The sequence below is a fragment of the Strongylocentrotus purpuratus genome, unplaced genomic scaffold (genome assembly GCF_000002235.5).
Source record: "Strongylocentrotus purpuratus isolate Spur 01 unplaced genomic scaffold, Spur_5.0 spur5_scaffold_13, whole genome shotgun sequence".
NCBI classification, from domain to species: domain Eukaryota; kingdom Metazoa; phylum Echinodermata; class Echinoidea; order Camarodonta; family Strongylocentrotidae; genus Strongylocentrotus; species Strongylocentrotus purpuratus.
The window spans coordinates 9105598-9129039 of record NW_022145598.1 but is presented as its reverse complement, the minus strand read 5'-3'; the positions used below and the strand labels follow the sequence as shown (position 1 = coordinate 9129039).

At 41.2% G+C, this 23442-nt stretch overlaps 1 protein-coding gene across 1 annotated transcript; it reads left to right on the top strand.

The window, feature by feature from the left end:
* Positions 1-4582: 4582 nt before the first annotated feature.
* Positions 4583-23108, top strand: LOC115922977 (nuclear receptor coactivator 6-like). Its single transcript, XM_030982854.1, has 5 exons — positions 4583-4692; positions 12782-12928; positions 13579-20280; positions 20939-21538; positions 22252-23108. Exons 2-5 carry the CDS (start codon positions 12817-12819, stop codon positions 22308-22310), a joined length of 7473 nt encoding a protein of 2490 aa, XP_030838714.1. The 5' UTR covers positions 4583-4692; positions 12782-12816; the 3' UTR covers positions 22311-23108.
* Positions 23109-23442: the final 334 nt, after the last annotated feature.

Genomic DNA, 23442 nt, shown 5'->3' with positions numbered 1-23442 from the left:
ACACTAAAATCGGATAACAAGGAAGTTATGAATTTTGAAAAAAATATGAAAAACTATGGACAATGGAGATCACTACACCACAAAATGCCAAGTTGGTTATCAGTCTGTGACGTCATTGCCTCACTATTCATCAAAATAATTTATATATTTTGTTATCCCACAGCATTAATTTTTCCCTTTTTATCCCCCAAAACTTGATTTTCCCATGCCTTTGACAATGTTATGTTGCATGCATGACATTTCACAAAATCGTTTATGAACTTTGAAGCCTATAGAGGCAGGGCGGATCTAGGGGCACAGGGAGCACGTGCCCCCCCCCCCCCCCCAACAAAAAAAAAAATAATAATAATAATGATTAGTGCTCACTAATTTTTCTGCTTCTATTGAAAGTAAATAATAATTGGAATGGACTTGCCCTTTAATACGCACAAAAATATGCAGTTCGATTTCGACGAGGGAAGTTTTCCGGGGGTGATTGGATTGTCCTAGAACCCCCTTGGACGGATCTAGAATTTTCAGAATCCGGGGATTTCGATTACGAGCAAGCAAAAATTATAGTAAATTGTGAGGTCGCAGTGCGAAAAAAAAAAAAATCTTAAAAGAGGGGGGATCCCGATTGGATACTTTCAGATGCACAATCTAATCATGAAAGACTGAAAATACTGAAAAGACCTTTTATAACTAACATAATCAAACTATAAATGCGAGCGAGGGTAGCAAGAGAGCTTTATAATAATAATAATAATAATAAAAACGTTACTTATAAAGCGCTTACCACCGAAGTCTCTAAGCGCTATACACACAAAATAGACTGATATACAAAACTAAAATGCAAATAAACATACAAATTACAATACATAATGGAATACACATCAAAGTGAACAGAGTTAATTAATCATCGAACGCAATTTTGAATAAATGTGTCGTGAGACTAGTTGAATAGGTTAACGGTTTAACAGTTTTTTTTACATTTAAAGGTAATCTGTTCCAAAGTTCGGCAGAAGCTTTGCGAAAGGAGCGATTTCTATGAGAAAGAGTTGACACAGAAGTAGATACGAGGTTTAATTGTGAAGATGAACGTAAACTACGTGAGGGTTTATATTACTCGATTAATTCTTGTAGATAAATTGGTGCCAATTCATGAATGCATTTAGGGAATTAGGTTGCACTGAGTTGGTTTAGAGGCGCATGTGATGGAGTGAGGAAAGGGGGCACTTATCTGAAGGGGAAATGATACTTATTAGAAGGGGAAAAGGAGCGCTTGTCAAAGTAGGGCAGTTACTAGATGGTAAAAAGCATAAGAGAATGGAAAAGGGACATCTGTCGAAGGAAAAGTTAAACCTGTCAGATTTTAATAGATGCATTTATCAGAGGTGAACATGAGCATTTATGAATAAGGGAACGAGCTCATATAATGGAAAGTGGGCACTTATCAGTAGGAGTAGGAAAATTATTAGAAAGGAAAAATGGCACTTGTCAAAGTAAAAGGAGTAATTATCAGAGGTTAAAATAGGCACCCACCAGAAATGAAAAGGGGCATTTATGAGAATGGGAAAGGGGCACTTCTAAAGGGGAAATTTTCGATGAAAAATGGGCACTTATCTTATTTGAACAGGGCAAATATTAAAGGTAAGGGGCCACGGCACTAATGTCCTCTGGCAAGACATCAATCTACATTTGCCACACCCGACCCAGGTGATGCAAATGGGTACCTATAGCAGGAATTAATTCCTTGAAATGCTAGAGCGCCGTAATGGCACCCATGCTTATTAGCCGGGGTAATATTGCGGAGCGCCAGGAGTGTCAAGTATGACTATTATGAGCGCTATACAAGAACCCACTATTATTATGAAAATAAATGGAGGAACTATAACAACAAAAAAAAGGACACTCATCAATGATGAAAAGGAGCACTTATCAGTAGAGGAAGAGGACATTATTACAAAAGGGGGCACTTATCAAAGTAAAACGGGCACCTCTCAGATTTGAATAGGGGCAATTATCAGAGGTAGGCCTATAAGGTGGGCACTTAACAAGAATGAAAGTGGGGCACTTCTTGTACCTGAAAAGGGCACTTATCAGTTACCAGAGATGAAAAGCTAGGCACTTATAAGAATGGAAAAGTGACACTTATTGCAAATGAAAGGGGGCACTTCTCGAAGGATAGGGGGTATTTATCAACTGTGAAAAGGTGCATTTCCCCAAAAAAGTAGAATTCAAAGACGTATATCAGCCGCTCTCTCCCAACATGAACTGCAACTTTTAACTACTCTATAAGGAAAGCAGTAGACCAGGAAAGCCAGAGAAGGAGAATGATTAAAGTCTTGCAAAAATATAAAAGTTGTTAATTTTTGTTCCCTATTCGTAAAGGTATACAATTAATTTTGGACCCATCATGTGACATAATAGTGCCGGCCGGCTCTCCCATTTTGTTTCAATATTATAGTACACTAAAAATAATGATGAAATATCATTTTCCTTCCCAAAACGTATATTGAGTTATTAATGAATTTTAGAGAACTTATAATAAAATGCTATCCATAATGCATATTTTGAGTAGTGCCCCAAGAAAGTATTAGAAGGGGGAAAAGCTAAATTAATGATATTTTTGTAGATGACAAACATACCTATCGACATAATTGCATATTTAAGATTCTCAGATTTAGTGTTATCCTATTATTGGTCAGATATATTTCAAACAGCTGTTAATACAGTTAATCATTGCGTCTTATTGAAGAACGGTTACAACTAATGGGTTTTGATAGGGCAAGTTTAGATTGGTTCAGATCCTACTTACTAATCGACACCAAGTAGTGGCCATTCATGATATTCGTTCCAAACTAATGCCTATAACATGCGGTGTTCCTCAGGGAAGCATTTTAGGCCCAATTCTATTTTCAAGTTATATAAATGATATGTGTATTTGTATAATAGACTTCAAACTATTATTGTACGCAGATGACAGCGTGATCCTAAATATATTGAGGAAAAGCTCAGTGAACAGCTGTCTTCGTGTGTCGATTGGATGACTGATAATAAGCTTTCTTTACATTTAATTGGGAAAAACAGAAAGCATTTTATTTTGTCCTAAAAGTAGTTCTAAAAAGTCATTTGAATTCAAAGTGACACACAATAATCAAGCAATCAAGAGAAAAGAGTCTGTGAAGTATTTAGGCATTGAGTTGGCTAGCGCAATTTCATTTTCATCTTTAGCATGCAGAATCAGTTGTAAAAAAAGCAAATTCTCGTCTGAAATTTTTGTACAGATATCAAAGTTGTATGGTTTAAAAAGCAAGGCGTACACTCTGTTTTGCTCTTATTCAATGCTTATTGACTATGCTAACCCTGCATGGTATAGTACATAAACAAGTCAGATCAAAAGAAGTTGAAGATTATACAGAACAAAATGGTGAGATTTATCAACTGTTCAGGTCCAAGAACTCATGTTGGCTACAGCGAACTTTCTAAAGCTGGTTTTCTTGAAGTCGACCAAAGATCAAAACAACTCGTATTGCATCACGTGCATAAAATATATCATACTAGGTCGAATCATTATATTCGATCCAACTTCGATCTTGTTACTGACGTACATGATTATAATACAAGAAATAGCCGATTCAACTTTAACTTACCAGAAAGAGTAGGTAGTATTGGAAATTCGTTTTATTACAATGCCATAAAACATTGGAATTCCCTTCCCAATGGTGTAAAAGAAATAGGAAACTATGATAATTTCAAGAGGAAATTAAAGGAATATCTAATACTTGACAGTCAGAGAAGAGAAGTGAATGACATGTTATATGATTGAATTTTTTTCGTACGTTATAGAAATTCTACAAATTCATCATTATTTTCCTCTTCTTCCTTCTCCTCTTTTTCTTCTTCTCCTTCTTCTTTTTCTTCTTGTACTTAATATCATTTCTATCATCAGTTTAATGTTGTTATTATTATTATAAGGAGTTCTTTTAATTTTCTTATCTGTCTGTAAATATTACTATTTTAACTTATTAATTTTATACATGCCTGTAAGGGACCCCACTGGAAATAAGCTCTCGAGCTGTGGCGGATTTCCCCGCTTTCACTTTCAAAGTCACAGAAGACCAGTGCTGCCGATCCAAGTCAAGGGTTTGACGTATGGTAGCCCCCCCCCCCCCATGCACGATTGAAGTGTTAATCAACAAAATGACAATACTGCCCCCCTCCCCCCCCCCCAAAAAAAGAAGTAAACATTGTTGTTGTGATTGTTTGGCTCAGGGGGGGGGGTGTCTAGGGATAAAGTGTTCACCCCTATCGTTGAGCCCCCCCCCCTGCCCCCACAAAAAAAAATAGTGCTTACTTTTTTAAAACCTGTTTTCTACGATTAGGAGGGCCGGGCCCGTCGCCCCCCCCCCCCCCCCCGTGGATCCACCCCTGACTCATCTAACTATTTCTTGCCTAATCCAAAAATCGAGGATTAATGTCAAATTGTATTTTTTTCCGCAATTTCTTTCAAGTTATTTTAAAAAATATACAAAACAAATTCAGTCGGGTCTCGATATGTCTAGTCTAGGCAAAGCCGAGCGCGCATCGAGCTTTCAAAGAGCAAGGTCAAAGGTCACCATGGCGCGTACGTGAAAATTCTGAATTAAGCCTTTGTCGGTCGGAGAAAAGAACGGAAAACAATGATTTGCCGTCGATACGTAAGAGTAACAGGTAACTTTCATGACTTTTTATCATTATTTATTATCAAAGATGATAACTTTAGTTGTAAGATTGCAATCTTTGATGGGTAATATGAGTATTTTTACCATGTTTTGATGCCCTCTTCAACAAGAAGCCTCAAGTTCAAGACCTGTGCTGGGCCAGCCACAGGCAGCGGACAGCTGGGCGGCTACCGTCGGGGGTCTACGTGCATGGAGCAGGTCTGCTAATGGCATAGGCCTAATGCCCAATCATAATGCCTGGCAATGCCCGCCCGCGCCCGGCCCGGCCCGGCGGATCCGGTCCCTTGGCTTGATGGAGCCGAGAGTAAGCCCTTGGTTGGGTTTATTTACTACGTCTTATGGAACAACTTAACTAAAATCAAATGTACTAGATAAAGTCTAGAATTTAGGCCTGTAAGGCTGTATTAGACTCTACTATTTATTTTAGAGTAAAGGAGGGGGTAGATCTAGGCCTAATGATCGACCATCTCCAGTTTTCAGCCGATTGGTTGGACGCATGCCATGGTTGATGGTAAAAACTAAAATCCCTTTAAAATACATCGCATAGAAGAAGATAGCATATCACATAATAATATCCCACACATACCTAGACCGAATTTTCCGTCTCTTAAGCCTCTTTGGGTAGGGTCAGCTCTCTCTTTAGTAGGGTGTCTGATCGCGCACCCAATGTTGTGTGCTAAAATACTTCCCATAGAGATTGCACGCATCCCTATGCAGTCTACGTGCATTGCGCGACCATGAAAATTGGTCAATGATTTTATGAAAAAAAATGAAATTCAAACCTTTGGGTAGGGTGTCTGAACGATTTTTCAATTTTCAATTTGGGATCGTTTTTCACCATTTTTGTTTGATATTTGAATAAAAAATGTTATCAGAATAATACATTTCAAATTTCAAGTCTCACCGATGTTTCTATCAAAAGTTACAGCCCCTCCAACACGCTGGTATATTCATATCATTTTGGTCAAAATCGACGACAAAGACGTCCACGCAGAGTGATGTTGTTTTGCTAAATTTAGCCAAACAGCTGTATCGCGCGATATGCAAGCGTATGCATATCGTACGCATGCTGCTAAGCCAATCCGCGACTTGCAGCTTGAGCTACGCTGTCTCCGCGACATGTGCGATTGACTAGTATGGTTGGCGTTCGTCGCACAATAAACCCGGAAGTGAATGCACGTTATAGTCAATGGCAATAGGGGGTTTTCATTTGTCACGTCGACATAGTCGACGTCAAATATGTGACGTCATTTCGGCGATCTGCGCATGCGTCGGGTCGTCTGGCGTCGTCAGGCCACATTTGCGAACCCGTCCATCGATGATTTGAGGTTCGTCAGAAAACTAGTGACCCGTCGTCAGAATGACGTCATCATGCTACATCGCAGCGTAAATCAGAAAGTAAAAACAGCAAGAGAAAGTGATAGAATGATTAAAAAACAAAGAATAACATAAGAAAATGTGATAGAAGGAAGAAACAAAGAATAACATAAGGAAAGACAGAAAGAGAAAGTGATAGAATGATAAAAACAAAGAATAACATAAGAGAATTAAGTTGAAAGAAGGAAGAAACAAAGAATAACATAAGGAAAGACAGAAAGAGAAAGTGATAGAATGATAAAAACAAAGAATAACATAAGAGAATTAAGTTGAAAGAAGGAAGAAACAAAGAATAACATAAGGAAAGACAGAAAAAGAAAGTGAAAGAAGGGAAGAAACAAAGAATAACATAAGGAAAGACAGAAAGAGAAGGTGAAAGAAGGAAAAAAACAAAGAATAACATAAGGAAATACAAAAAGAGAAAGTGATAGAATGATAAAAACAAAGAATAACATAAGAGAAGATGAAAGAAGGAAGAAACGAAGAATAAAATAAGGAAAGACAGAAAGAGAAGGTAAAAGAAGGGAAAAACAAAGAATAGCATAAGGAAAGACTGAAGAGAAAGTGAAAGAAGGAAAAAAATAAAGAATAACATAAGGAAAGACAGAAGGAAAAAACAAAGAATAACATAAGGAAAGACAGAAAGAGAAGGTGAAAGAAGGAAAAAACAAAGAATAACATAAGAAAAAACAAAAAGAGAAAGTGATAGAATGACAAAAACACAGAATAACATTAAGAGAAGATGATAGAAGGAAGAAACAAAGAATAATATGAGGAAAGATAGAAAGAAAAATGATAGAATGATAACAACCACAATAACATTAGGAAAGACAGAAAGAGAAAATGATAAAGAATAGACAATGGAAAGATAGAAGAGAAGATGAAAGAAGGAAAAACAAAGAATAACATAAGGAAAATAGAGAGAGTATAATAGAATAATAAACGAAGAACAAAGTAAGAAGTGAAAGAAGGAGAAATTGAATAAGCGCGTGCAGGGGCCAATACGTCATCGTGTAGAGAACGGGTGTCGACTTAAAACGAAAAGGGTTATAAGGTAGTGAACAGGACGGGTGTCTGACGCCAATTCGCATCGTCAGAGGACGTGAACGCCGTCCTCGTCCACACAAACGAAAAGCCCCTAATATCGCGGAGACAACGCGCGTTGTCTCCGCGATATTGCCATTGACTATAACGTGTATTCACTTCCGGGTTTATCGAGGGAATTGCCAACCATAATTTCAGTCACTATAATTTCGGGTTTCGTTCGTGCGCGGAGATGTTACGCGATGTAACCATGGTTTGGACTGAGCGGAGCGCACGCCTCCTAATTAGCTGATCCACCAAATAGCGAGAAGGGTATTTTTAAACTGTTATCAGTTGTGATCCCTGGGGGCTAGCGAAAATATAATCACATAGAATTGTTCCTTAGGACTGGGACTACTTATCGATCGGGGCGTCATATCTCAAAAGTGACAAACCTCAGAGTTAGCCAGGACACAATGTTTAAATTGCTGTTTTGACCAAGATATTTTTAGAATTTCGGGGGCTACGCCCCTTTGGAAATATTGGAATTCACCTGCTCTTTCATATGACACCTCATTCATTGATTATCACCTTCAGGATCACAACTGATAAAGGTTTGAATCTCGATTTGAAAAAAAAAAATTGACTTTTTTTGCATGGTCGCGCAATGCACGTAGGCTGCATAGGGATGCGTGTAATCTCTATGGGAAGAATTTTAGCACACAACATCGGGTGCGCGATCAGACACCCTACTTTGGGGCTTGTGATCCTGAAGGTGAAACTCAATAAATGAGGTGTCATATGAAAGAGCAGGTTTTTCTCCATATTCCCCAAAGGGGCGCACCCCCGAAATTCTAAAAATATCTTGGTCAAAACAGCGATTTAAATGTTGTTTGCATCCTAGCTCCAAAATTTGCCACTTTCCTGAGCTGCGCCCCCCGGGCTTATGTCCGGCTAGACGTAAGGAAAATATGTATGCACTTATTTTTTCGCTAGCCCCAAGAGATCACTCGCCCCAACAGTTTAAAAATACCCTTCCCACATTTTTGGAATCAGCTAATTAGGGAGGCGTGAGCTCCGCTCAGTCCAAACCATGGTTACATCGCGTAACATGTGCGCTTATAGTGAATGAAAGTATGGATGGCCGTTCCCACCATAAACCCCGGAAGTGAATACACGTTATAGTCAATGGCAATATCGCGGAGACATCTCCGCGATATTGCCATTGACTATAACGTACATTCACTTCCGGGTTTTTTGTGCGACGAACGCTAACCATACTAGTCAATGGCACATGTCGCGGAGACAGCGTAGCTCAAGCTTGCAAGTCGCGCATTGGCTTAGCAGCATGCGTACGATATGCATACGCTTGCATATCGCGCGATACAGCTGTTTGGCTAAATTTAGCAAAACAACATCACTCTGCGTGGACGTCTTTTTCGTCGATTTTGACCAAAATGATATGAATATACCAGCATTTTGTAGGGGCTGTATCTTTTGATTGAAACATCGGTGAAGCTTCAAATTTGAAATGTATTATTCTGATTACACTTTTTATTCAAATATCAAACAAAAATGGTGAAAAACGATCCCAAATTGAAAATTGAAAAATCGTTCAGACACCCTATCTTTAGAGACGGAAGCCGACTAGATCTAGAATCTATAGTCTAGATGTCTACGCATTCACTTTCAAACACCAATTTAGATCTATGGCCATATTTTTATGCCCCAAAAATTCCACAAAATTTCATTTTACCTCGTGCATATCCAATTGTAAATTAGGCCTAGGCTATAATACATCGGTTCCACTTACCAACTTGACTGAAATAATCCGTTTAATAGTCCCTTTTTTTAGGAAATTATGGGTCAAAATCGACATCCATGTTGACAATCTTGCAAGACATATTTTAACTCTTGCTGCGCAGGACGTCATCTAAATCTCATCCGTTCTAGTCTACGCCGAAGGCAAAATGATTATGAAGGAAAAACTGTACGCGAGCTACACGTTCGTAATGGCGTTATCAGTTTTTTCCATGACCTAGCGAGGCAGTTTTCGGCTGCATGAATGTACTTAGTCAGGGAGCGTGCTCCGTATGTTCGCCCGCTGATGCTATAGCACGGGCTCGCTGTGGTACCAAAAAAAAAGACGCATGCGGCCAAAGCACGTAATCCCCCCCACACGGCCGAAAACTACACCTGCGGGTACGCTGATCAGAAATTGGAATCTAAACTATACAGAGATACGGTGCTATAGTATCTGACTGATAGGATAATACACATGTGGTGAGAAACGGGCCAAAATTAATTTCACCTATGAAAAATAACACAAACTCTGTTATATTGTTAACTTTGGTTTGCCTTTTCACTAAAAGTGAACTAAACAAGGTAAATTAAGCCTGCATTATTTGGCCTCAATTAAACTGAATACACCCTATACAATTGATACGATTGTAAATGGTTGAGTAAAAGTCCAACATATTTTTTTCTTCAAAAACGATTATTGTTGTTGTGCAATAGTAAGGTTAATGAGATAAAATGTCAAGGTTTGGTCTTTATTTTTCAAAAGGAATTCAAATCTACATGAGGAAATTCTGACTGTAATGCATTTTCACACGTACACTGTACTGTACATGTAAACATACAAGCTTTCCTGAGAAGCTGTTGTTTTCTACCTTCTCTAAATGAAGCACACATAATCATCTCACATAAAAAAGGTACACAAAAACACACCAAAACAATAGATTATAAATTAATAAAATAATAAAAGTAACATTACACAGATATACAGAGGAGCTAATATTTTGTGAGGAAGGGTCATACTGATTAAAAATATACATGCGAAAAGGTACTTGTTTATATTCTTCTGAGTGACTGGGAACTCTCTCATTTGATAAGATTTAGTGACTTGTCATGCTGCCCAAAGGGTTTGCTACTTCCATTCAGTCATGGGAAGGTGTCTATTGCCCAATCAGGAGCAGCACGCGGTTTGTTTCTTTGTTTCAGTGTCCATTGTGAAATTTTGGGCAGCTAACTAAAAGGTATGTGCAAATTGGCGCTTAATGTCTATGCGCATCTTCCTGCAATGCCACGCTGCTTTTAATAATAATAATAATAATAATCTTTTAAAGTCCACTCCAAATTTTATTAACTTAAACCAAAAATGGAAATTCTTTTTGCCCAATTGATCGTGAGCCCGGCAGCCACTAAGCAGCGCCAGATCGACGCTGCTCTATCCCTTATTGTTGAACACCAAACAAGGTAGCAGCAACTCCCGTCTTTTAACGTCTTTTGGTATGACGCGACCGGGGTTCGAACCTACGACCTCCCTGTTGTGAGGCGGATGCTCTACTGACTGAGCCAACACACCGGTGTTATTCAATGAGGAATGTCACAATTCTCTTTGCAAAGCAAAATTCAATGTTTTTGTCAAGAAAATTAAGTATTAAACAGAGTTTAATAAGTAACATGTACTATAGATGTATATAACCCTGTAAGTTACAGCTATGATCAGATCGGATGATCGTATCGATGGTTTGGCTCCCGATATCTGTATCGGATCGGCAGATGCTGAGGGAAATCTGATGATTTTTTTTATAGTTAAGTTCTTCCTCAAAAATGTTAACAAAATTGTCGACAATTTTGAGCACTCTAATACCTTAAAGATATTACAAAGTTTTGGGAAATTTTGAAAAATGGGTGGATAGTAATTCTTTACAATTTTGATATATTTGGATGCCCCTGTGGATGTTTTAAAAGCACCAGAAATTTGAGCCCCTAAAACACTTCTGCTTTCGAGAAAAATTGAATATAAAGATTTACCGATGCTCCCGGTAAATTTTGATAAATTTCAAATAACTCCTACGGCCGTACAATGGTAGCTGCGACCATAAAAATCTCGGAGTATGTAGTTGTGGTATATAATTTCCGATCGAGAATAGCTAATCGGTCGATTTTAGTCTATTAACATTGTTTTATAGCTTAATTAATATCTTGACCTTGAGAGGGAGCTATTCAACATAAAGTGTTTATTATTTACAATTTTAGAACTTTAGAGTCGATTTCGACCGCGACAACGATCACTGAATATTGTAGGATCGTATATGCTTCCAATATGTTCATTCGAACCAAGTTCATGACCCCATACCAAAACTTTGTATTACCTTTAAATCATTCATACCTTGGACAATTCTCTCATTTGAAGTTCTAGTAGTCCATGTATAAAGCTATTTTCATGCCAATAAATGTCAACAATTGGCAAATGATCGGAAGAAGAAAAAAAACATGCATAGCTGGGATTATTTTGTATTTTGGAGTATTTTTAGACCATGTTTGATATTAATTAAGTGCCTTTTCATGACTTTGAAGTTTGAAATTATTAATATTAGTCTAAGAGAAGAGGCAAAACATACGAGCCGCCATTAAGGATTATAATGACAATGAAAAAAAAGGCATGCCTACATTATATACAAAGTAAATCTCTGTGTATAAGCCGCACCTTTTTTTACGCCAAAACAAAGAAATCGAAGTCGGGGGTCTGTCTTATACACAGATACAAGAAAATATATACACTGTATATATTTTTGTTAAAGTGTTGATTTATGCCCCTCCACCTGGCACTGTTTCTGGCAATGTCTCCCAGCTCAGTCATACACGGTGTGTCAACTCTTAACTCAGAAACTAGAACCTGTACAGTACCAGTATGTCTGGATTTCTGTTTGGACTGAGAGGAAAATTTGTCTGACACATTTAGTTTTAAAAACGACATTGTTACTGTTATTTGTGACAAGTTCACAAGCCCAAATCGGCACCTTCAAGTGCACCTCACAGTGAAATAAAGGTCCTTGTCTGCATGCGTTTTTGAACATAGACCTGGCTTGCTGCCTACAGAGTCGACAAAAAAAAATGGGGGTGTCTTATACATACTGTAGGTGCGTCTTATACACAGAGATTGGCGGTAAGCCAAAATGGCGACTCGCATGTTGTCCCAACAGGAGCAGAGCCAAATACACTTAGCCTGAATGGTGAAGCTGCAGCTTATATAATAATAATAATAATAATATTCATTTGTAAAGCGCAATAACTATGTGGATATATTCTGCTGCTCTGCAAGAGCTCGTAAATGCTGTGCTATATATATACTACAGTATATGAACAAGTGAGTTTTCAGTTTTTATTTAAAATTGTCTAGTGATGGGGCTTTCCTTATTTCTAGTGGTAATTTATTCCATAATCTAGGGGCAGCACAAAGAAATGAGCGGCCCCGGGGGTTACTTTGGTTTTATATGGGGGTATTTGCAACATAAATGTGTCTTGTGTACTACAAAGGTTACGACCATGAGTTTGAGACTTGATGCAACAATTCATTAACGTAACTAGGAGTTTGACCATTTAGAGCTTTGTAGACTGTCATTAATATTTTAAATGCAGTTGAGTCAATCTGCACATGCTACCTTGTCGTCTGTACTACTTTATTTGCCTGTGGTATTCACAACTTGGTAAATTTTAGAACATAGAGCATGTTTAAAATGTTTACTTGAAACTGGCAACAGAATTACTCATGGAGAGAACATCTGTCACTTCATGGACATTAGTTTTCGATGCTTCATTCATATGGGGATTTGCATGAACCAATAAGATATTGACTCCATTTGACCCTGTGTCATTTCTTTCACCTTCAGACCAATAATTTTCACTCAGGAAGTGCGACACCACGATGGGTTCCTTGGATAAGCTGGTAGTGACCTGCCACGGGCATTACAATGATCCAGAACTGCATTTCAAGTTACACTGGCTCATCAAGCAACTTTCCAATCTAACAGAGACAGGTGAGGATCAAAGTTAATTTTCAACAAGTTTTGAGGGGAATTCTGCGTAGGAGATCCCCCTCCCCCCACCCCATCCTTTCTGGGGGCCTAATCATAATTTAATCAAATCTTTATGTACTACAAAAAATGTTTTCTTGTTACTCTTGTACTTATGTGTTCATATGCTTGGAATTCGAAATGTCAAAAAACGTTTGCCAAATGGTTTTGAACAGATTTTTATATTACCTACAGTCTATTGGAACAAATGAGTATGGTAAAACCAGTCACTCAAATATTTTTACTTTTTTGAAACACTTCATGATCATTTAAAGCAACTTTTTTTTTTGGGGGGGGGGGGGGTGGGGGGGGGGGTTTCAATATTACACCATATCATAGACACTGATAACATGTAGGGCCTTGCATCTCAGATTTGTAAGCGTGGAAACATTGTTAAACAATGCCTTTAACTTTTATGTACTATGTTTTGTATTTTATATATGTTTTTATGATGCATGAAATAAAGATCAATTTCAATTTCAACTCATGCTTCAGTCCTCATGCGGGCATAAAGATTTCCATTTTATTCTTTGTTTGTACAGTGTACATGTACATGTATATGTTATTAAGTATTCTTCATGTTTTTTTTCTCCTTTTGTTTACCCTTACTGTAGAAACGTTATCTGTTCATAAAGTGGAGCCATGGAACAGCATCAAGGTAACATTCAACATTCCACGCCACGCTGCCACTCATCTTCGATCACTGGCCCAAAATGGAGATCCATCTCTAAGGAACCTAGGAATTTTGTCTGTGCAACTGGAAAATGGAAATGTCATTGACTTGAACACCGGACCGCCACCTCCACCACCTCCTGCACCGGTTGCCCAGCAGCAACAGCAGCAGCAGCAACAGCAACAGCATGTTCAACAGCCTCAGCAAGCACCACCACAGCAACAACAAATTCACCATCAGCAGCAACATCAACAACAACAACAACAACAGCAGCAGCAACAGATGCAAGCGCAGCAGTTTCAACACCCTCAGATTCAGCAACAGCAACAGCAACAAGTGGCACAGGCTCAACTAAATCAGAATGCAGGCTTTCCATCTGTTCTCGGACAAAACCAAGGAATAGGCATGAACATGAACGCCTCGCCTCAGGCTATGGCCTCCAGAATGGGTATGACACCTTCTCCGGGGCCAATGGTTATGCATGGAAACCCTGTAGCACCTCCTTCTCAATCTCCTGTACCTCAGGCCATGAACAGGGGCTTCAGTCATAACACTAACCAGTTCCAGCAAAGAGGGGGCTTTCCCCCAAGACCAACTACCCCAACAGCTCAGTCTATGTCGCCCAATCCGATGAGTTCAATGGCCACGTTGGCACAAGGACACAGTGTGCCTCCTAATACACATCTCACTCCAAGCAGTATGATGCAGGATAGCAACCAGCAGGGAAATATGTTCCCTTGGGGTTTGACTGGCTTTCCACAGAGAGGACAACAACATCAACAGCAACAGCAGCAGCAGCAGCAACAACAACAACAGCAGCAACAACAACAACAACAACAGTGGAACCAAATGCCATTCCAGCCTCAGCAGTCTCCACAGCAGCAACAACACCAGCAACACTTGCCATTTCCTATGCATCAAGGTATGTCGCTTGGAATGGACATGGCTGCAAATCAAACACTACCTAGTTCAATGGGGAACACGCAGCAGGCTGGAATTCCGTCACGGCCTCAACCTCCTCCTCCAGCTCAAGTGAAAAAGCCAGCCCCTAAGAAAAAGCGCAAGAGCAAGAAAAAGCAGAACCATCCTCAAATTCCACTGCCACCACCACTAATGCCCCCAGACCCACGAACTATGAACAACCCCCCTCCTCCGCCTCCTTCTCAAGACCCACTTCAGCAGAGTAAACCGCCCAACCTAGCTTTGCCTCCGAGTCTCATGAATAATCCTCTCAGTCCAGATGCACCTTCTGTGCAGTCCAGAGTGATGCAGCCTCCTCTGCAATCAAGTGCAATGCCTATATCAACGTCGTCTGGGCCAGTTCCAGAATCTCTCCCCTACTCCCAATCCCAATCACAGGTCACGACTGCGATGTCAACATTCCCTTTCTCTGATACTTCAGGTTCTAAGTTGCCAATGCCTCAAGGAACAACAATCCAGCAGAGCCAAACAGGACAGGCCCAAATTGGACAATCTGACATGTTGTTTACTCAAACCCAGCAACTCCAAGTGCCTTCGTCACATGGACAGCACGCTCAAGTTGCCAATATACCACAAAACTTCATGCCAGGACATCACTTATTAGGTCATCATAACAAGAAATCTGTAACTGCCTCTTTGACAAGCCCTTTGCTTGTCAATCTCCTACAGAGTGACATCACGGCTACGCAGTTCTCATTTTCATCAGAAGAGATTAAGAGTACCAATGCTTCAGCAATAACCACAGGTGGTGTAGCAACGTCAAGAAATGAACACACATTACAGCAGTTGCAGCAACATTTGCAACAACAACATGCACAGCAACAGCATCAATTGCAGCAGCAGGTGCATCATCAGCTTCAACAACAGCAACATCAGCAGCATCAGCAGCAACAGTTACAACAAATCCAGACCCAGCACCCTGAACTTCAGAACTTGAATCCTCAGCAACAACAGCAACTGCAGCAACTCTTCGCTAATTCAGGACAACCACAAGCAACCAATGTCCCTGGTCAACCACCATTTCCTCAACAGACCCATTCCAATGTACCAAACCAGAGTGTTGCTCCCTACTCCATGTCATACCCTCAGCCAATCTTCAGCACACCACCCATTCAGATGGGTTCTGCAGGTCCTACACCTACAAGTAGTTTACCTGTTTCAACATCAGCAGAAAAGATTACATTGTCAACAACAGCAGGATTCCCTGTAACATTGCCAAACCAGGTAGGACCAGGTTTACCAGGCTATCCTCCCACTAGACCAGAATTAAGAGCTATCCCTCGAGGCCCAAGTCCAAGAATGTCCATTCCTGTGCCATCTTTACACTTTGATCCAAGCAGGACACAGTCACCACAGGTACCTCCCTCAGTTGCTGCTCTTATTTCAGCAAGATCTCAATCATCGTCACCTCCAGGAGCAGGACCAAGACAGCAGACACCACCTATTGGAGGAAGGATGGCATCTGGATCTGGATATTTGCCTCCACCTATTGCAACATCCAGTATTGCTACAGATGTTCCTAAAACAACTGCATTTCATCAACCAACCTTCACTTCCGGTTCCGGAAGTTCATTTTCTGCAGCAAGTGCTACTGTTCCTCCAGCAACCACTTCTCATGTCCAGACCACAGCCAGTAGCATCATGCAGAGCGCTGTTCACAAGCCTGTAAAGGAATCAGATAAACCAGTTGCAAGTGTTGAAAAGATGGAAGAAGATCACTCTTTTGATGAGGAATCTGCGATGGCATCCATGACTGAAGCAGAAAGAGACACATTTGCAATGGCAGCAAGGATAGTTCAAGAAGTGAAAGATGAAGAAGAACAGAAATTCAAAATGGTAACTCCACCCACTAAAACAACACCTTCGCAAAAGAAGAAACAAAAAACTGCCTCAACGTCTCGTCAGTCTCACCTGCTCTCTCAACCCTCTGCAAAAATTTCTTCCCCAATGAGCCCCAATCCTCCAGCTCCACCACCTCCTCCAAGTACCCGAGAGCTCTTGGGTAACATCTCGCATCCCATTAGTGGGGGACACATTAACAAAGGAGAGGCTCATTCTTCTAATTTTTCCAATATTCCTTTTTCTAGAGGATTCCTTGGAAGTTCAAATTTTCCTCCAGGTGGGGCGCCACCCACAAACAGCCCATCATCTCAAGGCTTAGTTCAACGATTTGTAGGGAACCCAAGGGGTAATATGTCAATTCCTCCTCCGCGGATGGCAGCTCCACCTGCGGTTTCTTCTACGCAACAATTTACTGGACAGAATGTGAATGTACCTGTAACCTCCATGCATGCTGGTGGAGGCATGGCGAATCCCGTTATTGGGCAAGAGAGTGATCTGAACTTCGGTCAACCTCCTGTAAGTAGAAGTCTATCAAGGCCTGCAACAACAACGCAAATTACAACTACAGATGGTATTCAGACGATCGATAGAATGGTAGACCTAAGTAGGCAAATGGGCTTTGGTTCAATGAGCGTTGCTGATCAAGTGCTTGGTGCTCAATTACCACAGATGGCTAAAACAGAACAACATTCTTTTCCACCTGGAAGTCAGATGTACCCCTCTCAGGTTACTTCTCACCCAACAAATCCTACAATGGCTGGTCCAACTCCAAGCATGTTGCAGGCATCACATGCACAAGGTGATAACTCTAGCAATCAACCTTTCAACTGGCCTTTAGACTTTCCACCATCAACATCATCAAGCTTGACATCGGAAGGGCTTCGTTTCATGGAAAAACTAGCAAATAATCCAAGAGAAAGCCAGTCTGTGCGTTCAACATCCAATCCCCCGGCGTATGGCGCTCAAGGCAGTGACCCATCTGGGGCTGAAAAGAAAGATGATAAATCTCATCTCAAGGCATTACTAAGTGAAATCAATGTTGCCCCACAGATTGCTTCAACTGCTTCAACTACTGTGCACCAACCTGTAACTTATGTGACAACTCATTCATCAATCCAAGGACAGAGTATGCAGCCTGTACTCTCAAGGGTAGTAGCCCCAAGCCAAAGTCCCATGCTTAGCCAAAGACCAACAGACATTCAACCTAAAGCAGAGGTCAGGTCAGAAGTAAAGCAGTTACTACAAGAAGATATTATGATGAGTATTGCACAAGCAGCAGCAACAAGCCAAATTGCTTCTGCTTATACTGCTGGAAGTGCAGTCGAAGAATCATCTAGCAATAAAGCATCTGTTCCAGGAAGTGTAGTAGTTAAGAAAGAAGGACATGAGCAAACCCTCAAACAAGACGACATGCCTATCCTAAAGCCATATGGAGGCTTGTCAAGTCAAATGCAGGATACCATACATATGCCTAGATTAGCAGGAACGGGAAGGACCCCTGCAACTTCTGATCCAAACCAAGCAATAATACCAGGTGTTCAACAAACTGCATCTCTACCAAATGTGCCTGCAACAATATCAGGTTCTGTGCCCTCGCATTCTTCTGTTTCTAGTCAGCAAATGAGGAGAACACCACCAGCAACAATTGCCTTGACTCCTCCTTCAGATAGTCTTCACATTTCTACTGTTGAGCAGCAGAAAATGCATCCACAAGATCTTCACCCTGTTCCAGGGGTGTCACCAACTAACCAAACTGGGCTTCCTACAATGCCTGGCGTGTCTCAGTCACAAGTTGGAGAACCTCCTATGGATCAGGTTTCCAAAGTGCAGTCATCAGAGGCAAAGTCTCCTGGGGCAGCAGCTGAGCGAAGTCTCCGACGTCAAAGAAGTATCAGCCCCCAGAGTGAGCGAGCCTTCAGCAGTGCAAGTGCATTGCTAAGTTCTATCGCAAAGTCAGCCAGTGGACGAACAGTTGGGAGTACTACTGGGAGTACGGACAAACTTTCTTCCTCGGGAAGCAGTGTAGGGAGTGGTGGTGGAAAGCAATCACCCGTTATATCAGAGCCACTCAGTATTTCTCCATCTCCAACACAAGCACCACCAGTGACCTCACCCATGCCAATTCTGCAGCCTCAACTAGCTGAAGCTCTTGGAAGTATACCTGACTCAGCTGATCTGACTAAACTTGCCACATCTGCCATTCGTGGTTTGAGTCCACCCCGTATTCATGAGGAAGAAATCAAGCCACCTCCACAACACGCCTTAGACTTTCCTGCTCTGAAACAGCGGAGAAGGCGCTCGTCCAGTGGTAGATCGTTGACCCCACCTAGGTCAGGTACACCTCCTGCAAGCTACAGACAAGGTATGATGGGTAGTTCCACAATGATGAGAGGGGGCACACCTCCAGCACAGACTGACAGGAGGCACTCACCTACAGTTCTGGGAGAAGTCATGGGTGGTTCTCCACATGGTATGAGGTCCTTGATGCCAATGCCTCAGAGAATGATGTCCCCTGTAAATGAATATGGCCCTTATGGTGGACACATGATGAAGAATATGCATCAGCATAATGCATTTCAAGACCAGTTTCCAGGACAGATGCATGGTACCTCAAATCTTCCACCTGGCTTGATGGAGTTACAAGGACAGCATCCCATGCCTCCACATTTTATGGGAGGCGGAATACCTGGTAATGTTCAGCACTCATCTCAGCCTGTCACAACATCACTGCAGCAAGGGCAAGCTGGAGCTCACCAGCTTGCATCAAACATGACAGAGTCTCCTACATTGACTCATCCAAGTGTGACCACACAAGGAATGATACAAAGCCATCCAACAAATGTACACCAGACTTTTGCCAGAGGACCTCCAGGCAGTCCAAGATCAGGGCAGTTTGATCCATCATCTGTTCCTGCTAGAGCTCCTCACACTTCTCAGCAGCTCCCAGGGAATATCGACAGTGGAGCCATGCAGCCACAGAGTCGAAATGAAGTACTGGCAAGTGTCCTGGGTCAACAGCAGAGTGCTGTGCAACAGGACTGGTCTCAGAAAAGTGATTCCACTGGAAGTCTTGGGAGAGGTTTCCAAGGCCAAATACCACAGTCTACAGTTACCACACCAAGTCAGGTCCAGCTGTCAAGGTCCTTCCCCCCTGAAGCAAAACTTACAGTTCTACCCACTCAACTCAATGTAGAGAGCAGTAGTCAACCAGGACAGGCTATCAATGCTACAACTGCAGCAACATCAGAGTCATCAAGCCAGTCATCTATGGTTGCCGCTCAAAGTACAGTTTCAGAAGCTGTTACAAATCCTTCACAGGATACTGTTCCTGCTACGAAAAATGCTGAGAACATTGCTTTGCATTCATCTGCTTTGCCTGCAAATCCTATGGTGTCTTCTGCTCAACAAAATGTAACAACAGCAGGGCAAGATACCAAGACACCTTATCCTGGTAGCGCACCTGCTCCACCTCCTCAGCATCATCAAACTTCAGAAACTCTCAGTTCTGCAAGTACTGTCCTGGATGCCATCAACAAAGCGCAGATCACTCCCGAACTCTTTACACCAGCCACCTTAACCACAACCACCTTGCCTCCAGAAACCCAAGTGACCAGCGCCCAAGTGACCAGCGCCCAGGTGACCAGCGCCCAAAGCTCTGAAACCGCAAGCCTACCGGTGCATCAAATGCTGCATTCAGATACAGGGCCACCAACCCCTGTCCATATGGAATTAGCAAAGGACCAGGCTGCTGTTACAAATACTATTAAGAGTGAAGAAGAGCCCACTCTTCCAGTATTGACCAGAGAGATGAGTGACCCTAGTGAGTATTTTTCCTGTAATGTTCGCCTCGAAAACAAATACCGTATGTACTGGCAAATTGTTAAAGTTACCAGAGACATGTATGAGAGAGGGGGGGGGGGGGGGGGGGGGGGTTTGGGCTTCCAACTTTTTTTCAGTCTTAGCATCTGATGAATATTGCAATTAAGATCCTCTGAAACGAAATGTATTTCTCATCAAATTTGCAATGTACCTCATGAAAAACATGTACTTGCTTGAATATTGGGTTTGAACATGTCTCACAGGCTCTGGAGGTAACACAAGTGCAATAGAGTAATGTGTCTGTAGTCTTTGTGCACTATTAAAGATGTAGAGCAATAGAATGTGGTGATTTACTGGCAAAAACACTTGTTCATCCTAAATGAGAAAGGGGAGAGTGTATAATGTATATTTGTCATTGTATGAATTGTGCACATGCTTAATCTGTAACTTAACAATAGGACGTAAGGTGATGTCATTAAAAGGGATCACTTTATGTAAAAATAAAGTCGGTAGTAAATAGTCAATTTAGGATAAATAGAACCTATAGTGAGCGGAGTGAACTGAAAACCCAAACAATCATTTTAGAATTTTAGAATTGACAAAACTCATCTCACGACTTTGTATTAAACCAATGTATTTTTGTTCTCTACTTCATTAAGGCCCCATTGCTGAGAAAGAAGAAAGCTCTCTATCCAAACAACCAGACTCTGTACAAGGCAGTGCAACCCCTGAGATACCTACTCTATCATCGGAAAGCAAAGACAAAGGTATGCTACAGGACGCAACAGCAAAGCCACCATCAGAGACACCATCGGACACACCAAAGCCTGCGCCAGAGGCATCGGTGTCCCTTGAGACGTCTGAGGAAATGGACAAAGCTCCAGAGGATCAACCTGAGTATCATGAAGAAGCAATAGAAGCAACATCATCTGGAGAGGGTTTCCTGATGAGAGAAATGTCACTTCCAGACCATGAAGACACCGACTCCACCAGCTCGCGTTCCGAGACTCCTAAATCCTACTTATCGGAACCGCCCCCTGAGGATACGTCCCCAAGCGTTAGGACACGTCGGTCCGGTCGAAAGTCTCCAGGGGCAGCCACGGCTCCAGGTCTTGAGGGTGGTCCAATGGGAACCAGAACCAGGAGCACCAGTGGTTCTTTGACTTCTGCTGCTGCCATGGCAGATAGGGACGCTGATGGCATGTCTGACCAGGATGGGGTGACAACCAGGAAACGCAGCTCGAGACACAATGCAAAAGGTAAATTTACACTCATTAGGTTGCCCAATATTGTTGGCTGAGATCCTGATACAGTCAAACCTGCTTTAGAGACCACCTGTCTACAAAGACCACATTTTTTGTTTCCCTTGAAAATGGTTTCTCATTGAAACATGTACTAAAGAAACCTGTCTACAAAACCACCTGTCTACAAAGACTACCTTTATGTGTCTCCCTTGGGCGGTCGCTATAGACAGGTTTGACTGTAGTAATTAACTTGTCATCTCGAACACAAATCCCATCCGGTTCTGTCTCCCAACTGTTGTAGGGTGACGAAAGCTTTTGTGTTAGTAATTGCCTATGCCCTCACGGTGACCATATGGTAGGAATACTCCCCAGGGAGTGGAGATGGTGCACATTGTGCATGAATGAATTCGATGACCGGGGTAATAATATCTGTAAAGCACAGTGTGCACCATCTTCACTCCCTTGGGAGTATTCCTACCAAATGGTCACCATGGGGGCATATAGCAATTACAAACAGAAAGGCTTTCGTCATCCTACCATGTCCCCATTTCTCCCCTGGGTATGGAGTGACAAATCTAGAATAATGCCTGGCCAAAGGACATTAGTGCCGTGTCGGGGATCGAACCCACGATCTTTGCATTTCAAGTCCAGTGCTTAAACCACTCGACTATGCCACCTCTTATTAAACAGATATTGTTTGATTTTCCCATTTTCATCTTTCGTTGCAGCGGAGATGTACTATGGACCAATCCCAGCCTACAAGAGAAGAAAACCCAATCAGAAATAAACGCAGAACAAAACTTTCCAACTACCTTCTTTTTTTTTGTGAGCTGCAAGCCAAGGCTGAAGACCCTTTTTCCTTCTTCTGAGGGGTGGATCCAGATGAGAAACTAGACTTAGGCTTAGATTTATTAGGCATTTTGATCTCCCAGATATTTACGGTAAGCGTCTTCTAGTGGGACGCCATCTTGAATCTTCCTAGGCTGAAGACCCAGTACAGAGGAATGACCCTGTACAGTTGATGAAAGGTCAATGGACTTTTTATGCTACCGTGGAACTTCTTTATGGAGAACACGTTTATAAAGTGGAACCTCGTTATGATGAGGTTCTTTGGACCATGGAAATTACCTTATATTAGGGTAAAAACCCCAAAAGAATATAAAGAGCTGGGACCAGCAAATTTTACCCCACCAGAACAGATACCTTGTTATATCAGAGCTCTTTGTAATGGGGTTCCACTGTAGCAAACTTTCATTGAAATAAAGTAATTTTGCCAGCCCCAGATATTGTCTTTTTTAGGGGGTGGTGTTGTCATTATCGTGTTTTTTTAGCCCTGATACAACAAGATTTCAAAGGAACGAGGTCATTGGGTAATTTTTCTTTTTCCTAGGGTGTTTAATAATAATAATATTTAATTTATGATAACAAGGATGCACTGTGAAGCGGTGTATTTGTTTTTTGTATTCCCTGTAAAGGTGCTGGTAGTTTAACATGAATAAGTTGCACTTGAGAGGCCACATGGTAAATTGCTGATTTATGCTTATTTGATAATTCTAAACCAGATAAATATTCTTATGTAAAGTCGGTTATTATATGCCAAAAGAAAAAAGGATCTATCTAGATATACATGTAGCAATCATGGGGCATTGTTAAATAAAATGTTGAATATAAATAAACTTTTGATAGATACTGTGTTTTGACAGTTAATATTTTGTGTAAAAAGAATCGTAATACAAGAGAAGCAGTGTAATTGTTTTATTTCAATTATTTATCACCTTGAAAAGTAAATTACCCTTATTTTCAGAAGATCATGACTAAAATTGTATATTGCGTAGCAAAATAATATTGTTGCAACAATCGCCAAGTAAACATTTTGAGGGGGAGGGGGGCTACATTTCTAATCTTTTATAACCCCACTA

What these genes read in the sequence shown, in the direction of transcription:
- LOC115922977 (XM_030982854.1), top strand. Translation starts at nt 12,817, where the DNA reads ATGGGTTCCTTGGATAAGCTGGTAGTGACCTGCCACGGGCATTACAAT. An exon ending in CAGAGAGATGAGTGACCCTA is followed by an intron (nt 20,281 to 20,938) that starts GTGAGTATTTTT and finishes TACTTCATTAAG; the next exon opens with GCCCCATTGCTGAGAAAGAA. An exon ending in CTCGAGACACAATGCAAAAG is followed by an intron (nt 21,539 to 22,251) that starts GTAAATTTACAC and finishes CTTTCGTTGCAG; the next exon opens with CGGAGATGTACTATGGACCA.